This window comes from Atta cephalotes, assembly GCF_000143395.1.
Source record: "Atta cephalotes unplaced genomic scaffold scaffold00050, whole genome shotgun sequence".
Classification (NCBI taxonomy): domain Eukaryota; kingdom Metazoa; phylum Arthropoda; class Insecta; order Hymenoptera; family Formicidae; genus Atta; species Atta cephalotes.
In genome coordinates, this window is record NW_012130114.1 from 157,487 (window position 1) to 165,727 (window position 8,241).

Sequence of the window (8,241 nt, forward strand, 5' to 3'; positions counted from 1 at the left end):
TATATATATATATATATATATATATATATATATATCTCTCTCTCTCTTTCGGAGAATTTTATAATTTTTAAAAATAAAAGAAATAATCTAATAGTAAGCAATCTAATTATCGTCAAAATAAGATATATATGTCGCCAGTCCGTTCGATAAGTCATATCACGTGATTGTAGTATAATACGAAATCAACACCAATTTTATCAAATTTCTTCTAATCCAACACCAAAACAGTTGCCTTGCTTTCTAAATGGTTATCTTATTTTATTTTTGTTAGCGTTTTACAAATTCTTTTACAATTTGTAATTTTTTTTCAAGTATCTAGGTATATAATTTATCTCTCAAACCCTACTTTATCTTGACAAGTTATTTCTATACATATAGATTAATTTTCAGTAAAATTATAATTGTATGTTTTTTTTCTTTATACTTAACGATATGCCATATTATCGGAATGTATCATGTCTCTTATCTGTATGTATCTCAAAATGTAGTTTACCTTTTGGCACTTTTGCTCACTTTTCGCGCGTAAATTTCTACCTTGAATACATTTCGGTTATTTATGCGCCGTGCGCAGCATTCGCGTTCGCGTGTTAAGGTTCCACGCAAAAAGTTAAATGGTCGTCTTCCTCTGATTGTGAGTTAAGTAACTCGACAAGATGTAGGTCAACATTAAATCTACAATTACTTTGACAAACGCAGAAGAAGTTATAACATATTTAACTGTTTTATATTTTAATTTAATTAAATCGGTCAGTAAACGAAAGTTTATCAGAGCACAAGCGTTCACATCATGGAGACATTTAATAAAATATATTGTCAAATTGATGATATTATTTGGCATTAAACTTAATTTTGAAATTCAAGTTTCTTAATTTTGCACTTTGTATGTACTTGATATATATTTTTCTTGTAAAATAATATGCGATTTTGCAATAAAATGAAGTATTCGATCATAATGATCTTAATATATAATATAATCCTTAGATTTTTCATAATTTCCTAATGAAAATTTCTAAAAATTTATACAGTAAAAAAATGATTGTATAAATAAAGTTCCAGTTAAATACTATCGAAATGTAATATTAAGATTTCTCTACAGTTCATTAAAAAAGAAAGAAAAAAAAGTTTAATTGGCATCTAGATACCTATCATATTAACTAATAAATTGAAGAATCAATAAAGAGATAGACATTTTTCATGCATCCAAAGATGAAACCTTTTTGAAGATTGCGGCGCAGCACTGCGACAAGTCATGTGTATGTTGCGTTGTGTCACGTCACATGTCGTGTCTCATTACATCAGATCGACACTGACCCTTTAATATTTGCACGCACTTGAAATTTTTATGTAGGTATACTAACAATGAAACTTGAAAATAAATTACAATCGGCATGAAGAAGTCTAGGTAGAAGGTATAAAAGAAGAAGAAAAAGAGATCGTATGATACACGCGTGATCATCGTGGACACCGTTAAATCCTTAAATTGATAGCAACTCATACACAATGAGCTTCATTTATAATCGCTGACTCTAACTCGAGCTACTTCGGCCGGTTACGAAATGCCAGAAGCGAGTCACACTGTGGAGTATCTTTGCCAAACATCGAACTTGGAACGTCTAATAATGCTCGAGAATGTTGCTTTAGCGAGTAAATATAGTCGAGTGAGACATTTTTTTCGCGACTGCGTGCGTCACTTTGATCATGTTATTATCGCGCGTTTAGATGGTAACGGGATATACGTCTATACGTTTATTATTATATTATATATCATTTATATCATTTGATTCGATTTACATTCTATTTACTATAGATTGAACGAAAGAACTATAGATAGTAGGATCTTAGCGATAGTTTGTGTTTTCAGAAAAAAAAGCGTATTCTAACAAATATCATAAAAACGTGACTATTACAAATGGTATAGCATTGCTTCTGTTATCTCTTTTAATTTAATGATTCATTGATGAAAATTTACTCGCACATTTCTGTATATATTCCCTTCTCATCCTTTTTTGTATTTCCTCTTTATCTACTTATGTCTATCTACTCATCTATTTTAACTATCAATTAGAGAATTTAAGTGCGACGCATATATGCATATATATCGCTGACAAGGAGATGACTGATTTTTCTTGTTGTGCAGAATACAACACTAGAACCGAAGCAGTACGTTTCGCCGCATGGGTGCCTGGGTTGACGAACGTTTCGCGGAGGAGGAGGTGGTCCCAAGTAATCAAAGTGCTACTTGGACTTGGAGAATCCGGAGCCGCAATTGCAATGGTGGTGGACCATTGCATGGTCGACCGGGTGCCGACTATCAATCGCCAGACAACTTTACATCAATCTGGTCGTCCCTATTGTCGTTGCGTCGTCAGTTCACCAGGCAGCTTTATGAGTGGCCTTGTTTACCGTTGTTTAAGTCAAGGACGAAATTAGATTTTTATTAAATCGATCATTTCGATTTGAGGGGAAGGCTCAAATTTCCTTGCAAATACAATTGCTCGAGTTTTTGTTACCGCGTGTGATTGCTTGTATGTCTATATATGTGCGTATCGTATACGGTATCAGTTTCACGGAGAGGAAAATTGGATCGCAAGTATTTTGATATCTTGAAAAAAAAGTGAATATCTTTTACATTCTTCGTTTCTTCAATATGGCCGAGTGGACCAAATTTAATGATGAAGACAAGCAGATTCGATTCGACGAACGAACGACGAATGATATGATCGTGAGGCAATCGTATGCCGAAACAAGCGATGATAAAATTACCAACAGAGGTTTACATATGTCGAACCATCGAAAAAATTGTAATTGTGATCACCATCATGAGGAGGCGATTATGGATTCGAGCTCGGTTCGGGGATTAGAATACGTCAATGACTTTCAAAACAAAACGGAGTCATTGGAAAATGCGCAAAAGAAAGAAGAAGAAGAAAAAGAAGAAGAAGAAGAAGAAGAAAAGGAAGAAGAGAAGGAGGAAGAGGAAGAAGAAGAAGTAAGATTCGTGGAAAATGACCCGAAACGAATGGAGCAATTGGGCTCAAGGATACGTCGGGAAGTTCGTCAAGAGCTAAAAGATGATTCGCAAAATATGCAAAGTTCACCAAAGAGGCCCAACAGCCTTTACAGAGAGGATGCATCTAATCCGCAGAAACTGAAGAGTGTTTTCAATGAAAGGGGTACAATTTTTGGATCCCCTACCAGAATTGGACTGTCGTCCAAGAGTTCATTGACCGAGAAGAGCACTGAGAAACTCGTGAACGGCAAGTCTCCAAAAGAAGATAAGCAGCAGCATCACGTGCAATTCAACAAAGAGTCTCAAAAGCAACAGTTATGTCACACATCTGAAGAAAGACCGCATCCAAGTCCGTCAATCTCCACATCTACCACAAGCAGTTCCGAAGACAATTCCAGTTTGGGACAGTTTTGCGAAGCTAGGCCTCCCGACGGAGGTTGGGGCTGGGTCGTCGTAGCGGCCTCTTTTATGGTAAACTTGATTGCGGATGGCATTACCTTTTCCTTTGGCGTAATATATGTCGAATTCCTTAATTATTTCGGCGAGGGCAAGTCCAAGACAGCGTGGATAGGTAGTCTTTTTATGGCGATGCCATTGTTGTCGGGACCGGTGGCAAGTTTCTTAACCGATCGATATGGATGTAGAAAAGTATCTGTAGCCGGTAGCATCTTGGCAACAGCCGGTTTCGTTGTAAGTTCCTATGCGAACTCTATGGAAGTACTCATCTTCACATTTGGCATTGTAGCAGGTTTTGGCTTGTCCTTGTGTTTCGTCGCAGCGGTGGTAATCGTGGCGTACTACTTTGACAAAAAGAGATCTTTTGCTACCGGTCTATCAGTATGCGGTAGCGGAATCGGGACTTTTATCTTTGCGCCTGTTACACAAAATCTTTTAGCGGAGTACGGCTGGAGAGGAACCACGTTGATTCTGGCAGGATTGTTTTCGAATCTCGCTGTATGTGGATGTCTGATGCGGGACCTCGAATGGACTACCACTAGAGCAAAAGCGAAAACTCAAGAGAGGAGAAAGAATCGAGAAAAGAAGAGATCTAAAATACAGAGTTCCAGCGCAGATTCCTTTTCCGCCACCAGCTCCGCAAACACGACCACGCAAATACCTCATGGTGATTCTAAAAGAGGTTTTGCATCAACCAACGCGATAATTATTGAGAATCTTCGGCAGCAGGATATATGCAACGAGGAGAGTGGTGAGAAATTATTTTCTAGCTTAGTGAATTTACCTACTTTCGTCAAGAATGGAGAAAAAGTACCTCTAGAGGTGCTAGAACTGCTCAGTACGAATAAGACTGAGACTGTTTACAATGTGCTCCTGCAAAACTATCCAAGTCTTTTGATATCGTCGAGGAGTTTCAGTGATTCTGGGACGCTGCACGATCAACTGAGTACTCCCTCAGCTCGATTTATAACTGCACCTAGTTTATTAACTGAAAATAAGGACAAGGGCCATGACTTGCGCAGCGAGCAGCATCAGCATCATCATCATCATCATCATCATCATCATCATCATCATCATCATAATAATCATCAATCGGTAGAACCAGCATATTTATGGTGGCTGAAGAAAATCAATTTCGATACTCCGTTAAGGCGATCTAGCACGTTGGAACAACCGAGGAAGTTGCCCACTGCCTATTTAAAGGATATCAGAATGCATAGGCACAGTCTGACTTACAGAGGAGCTATGCTCAACATCAATCGATATCGTTTACGAGCTTCAAGCTGCCCGGACATCTATAGAAATTCAATGACTACGATTGCCAAGACGAAGCTCGTTTGGTATGCTGGACTCTGGGAATTTTGGGACTTGATCGTCGACATGCTGGACTTTTCGTACTTTGCCGATCCGAGATTTCTACTGTTCGCCGTCAGCAACTTTCTCTTGCACACGTGGTACGATGTGCCTTATGTCTACCTAACGGACAATGCGATCGAAGTTGGATTTAGTGAGACTGATGCGTCTATTTTGATCTCGGTGATTGGAATCGCTAATATGGGCGGCGAGGTAAGCAACGGTGGAAATGTTTAGCTAAATAAATGGCATTTCGATTTGGTAGTTTTTTCTAGTGTTAAAACTGAACCTTTTTTTACAGATTCTTCTGGGTTGGGCTGGTGATAGGGCGTGGGTAAATGCATCTATTGTGTATGCAGTGTGCATGGCGCTCTGCGGTACCGTTACCGCTCTGATACCAATAGTTATCAACGACTATTACACTTTATGTGCAATCTCTGGTGCCTTTGGATTATTCATCGCAGCAAATTACAGTCTTACCAGCATCATCCTTGTTGAGTTGATCACATTAGACAGATTCACCAACGCTTATGGTCTTCTGTTACTTGTTCAAGGAATTGCCAATCTCATGGGCCCTCCGCTAGCTGGTAACTTTCTTACGTGGCAGTGGCCCGAAACTTTATCATCATCACAAATTAATAAGTAAAATAGTTACAAGCATTGCAATAACAAAAAATTGAATTGATCAATATACACAATATATTCTGACAGAATTATCAATTGGCAAATTAAAAATTTCTTTTTCTAAACACTGAAACACGCTGAGCGAATAAGGAATTCTTAAAATAAAGTATTTCTTTTTCAGGATGGCTGTACGATATCACAGGCACGTACAATCTATCCTTCTACTTGGCGGGATTGTTTATTGCGTTAAGTGGCGCATTGTTATTAGTGATGCCTTTAATCAATTTGTATCGAAAGTGTCGAAACGAATCTAAAGGGGTAACTACTGATAAGGATTTCAATGCGATAAACAGTGTGTAAATATGCCGGTATTTATTAAAGGAACCAGTCAGAAGGAAAGAGCTATAGAGAGACAAATAATGATTGTCGATCAGTTGTCGATCGCAATTGGAATCACGTGTTAATAAGGAATATGAAAGAAATTGCAATACAGATTGCGAAAATTGTTACGAGCACCCCTTAATTTCGTTATAGTGTTATTTCACGAGTTGCATGCTATACACGAGTTGCTAGAGCCGGCTGTGGTGTATTACATAATTAATTATAATTATAATTAAACCTATAATTTGTCGAAACACCCTATGGGTTTATCGACTTTTCGCAACAACTAATGTAATGAGCAACTCGAGAAATGTTATATAAAAGGAAAAAAAATGATAAAAAGTCACATTGGTGGAATGACTCTCCGATTTTGCATGGTTATCACTTATCAGTTAATGCTTTAATTACGAAAACCTTTGTGAAAGTTATGAGGTCATTTCTAATCTCTTAGACATTAGCACTAAGAAAATTATTTCGGGGATACAGATGTAGCTTTTTTTTAATACTTTCAATAGCGTAGAGCGATATAGTAATACCTATTCTGTGTACAAATTAGAAACATGCCGCTTGCAATAATATAAAGTAGAGAGCTTACAAATAGCTCGAGTTACGAGTTACGCGTTGTCGTCGATGATTGCATGTATCTTATTCGAACGGATATACATATACGGATACACATATGTATATTTTTTGCACGGCAACTAATTAATTGTAAGAATAATTTCGAATCTCTCAGGATATTGATGGGCAATCGATGCATATATAGCGGTTCGAAATCGGCACATGTCGTGTCCTGATATATGTACAGAAAAAACGTATGAGCTCTATGCATGCTTGTAGTCGTTATTTCTTCGCCGAACGAATTGTATTCTCAAGTTAGACTGTACTGTACAGTTGACAAAAATTGACAAGTTATCCCCTCTCCTCTGGATAACGCGAAAAATATATTGTAAATTAATCATCGCGCCACATACCCCAAACTTTTATAATTGTCTTCGTGTGTCCTTCACGTACGAGTTTCGCGAGTCACTCTCGTGTGTTTCAATTAATTATATTATTATATAATTCAATTAAAATTGAAATGAATTTTAATTGAATTTCATTTCGTTTACATTTCGTAATCATATTTTTCAATTTGCTAAAAATGTCATCGATGAGATTATTATTGTAACAAGTTCTCTTAATAGTTAATGCAAAAAATTAAAATTGTATAATAAATTGCAGGGCAAGTTCTTTTTTCTCATAGAGGGCGATGCGCGTATTTCGTACGGAAAGCACGTCTATAAAATAGACACATGTATATAGCTTTTCTGTGATCATAACTTGCCTCCTTATCGATTTTATGAGTTACAAGTAGACTACTACCTCCGTTATTACAGCATACACGTATGTATGTATACATACATTACATGCAGATGCGTTCACATTCATTTTCGTAATTATTAAGTGTAATCTTTGCTTGTATTAATCTCACATAGTTGATTGTTCTATCTTTTTGTTCTTTTTTAAAAGAAAAAATACGTTGGTAGCACAATGTCATCATTATTAGCCGCGTTCCGATATGCATTGTCAATACTGAAAATCTGTAGTTCACGTTACGTAGATTTTCAGTACTGGCAGTGCCTATAATATCGGAACACGGCTATTGTAGCGATTTACAATCGTATACATATACATTATACAATAATATGAAAAATAATGGTATTTAATAACAGTAAAAGTGTGAACACGATGAAATATTGGCAATCAAAAGTCTTTATTCATCCTAAAGACTTTTGAATAGAATGTACATTACTTAGCAAAATGAACACTTTGCTGTATCCATTGCGATGAATAGCAACGCCATACGAGGTAAAGGTTCTTTAAAACTAGTCAAAAATCGTCGTACAATATTTTAGGTATTATATCGATTCCAAAAAATTTTATATTCCAGAATATCTCTTATAGTCGTAGAAATATACGTATATATACATAACATTACGAGGCCTTTATACGGAGAAAGAAAATACGAAAGATATTTACGGCTTTCACAGAATTAAGCATTAGATTAGGTAGCAATGACTGCGTAATAAGTTTTGAATATTCTTTGTTGGAGTACCGAATTGACACTTAAGATCAAGTATAATTTGATATTCGAAAGTATAATCGTAAACCGATCAGAAGAATTGAATTCGAATTTGAATTCGTAAGTTTGACTAAACATAATACATATTATATTTCCGATTAGATATACGAATCGATCGGTGTCATGTAATCATGTCCGGTGCCAAGTCCAAATTAGGTATATGAGAGTATGATAATTTATTTCATATATATATATATATATATATATATACGTTCATTAATATCGGGAGTACGTACGCAGCCTTGTATGGCACCTACGAAATGAGTATAAAATAATATTTTAATATAAAAAG

The 8,241-nt window shown here is 36.3% G+C and overlaps 1 protein-coding gene across 1 annotated transcript; it reads left to right on the plus strand.

Annotated features, from left to right (window-relative positions):
* Positions 1 to 2,647: 2,647 nt before the first annotated feature.
* On the plus strand, positions 2,648 to 5,803 carry LOC105622913 (monocarboxylate transporter 5-like). Its single transcript, XM_012204322.1, has 3 exons — positions 2,648 to 5,032; positions 5,121 to 5,406; positions 5,625 to 5,803. Exons 1-3 carry the CDS (start codon positions 2,648 to 2,650, stop codon positions 5,801 to 5,803), a joined length of 2,850 nt encoding a protein of 949 aa, XP_012059712.1.
* The last annotated feature ends 2,438 nt before the right edge of the window (positions 5,804 to 8,241 follow it).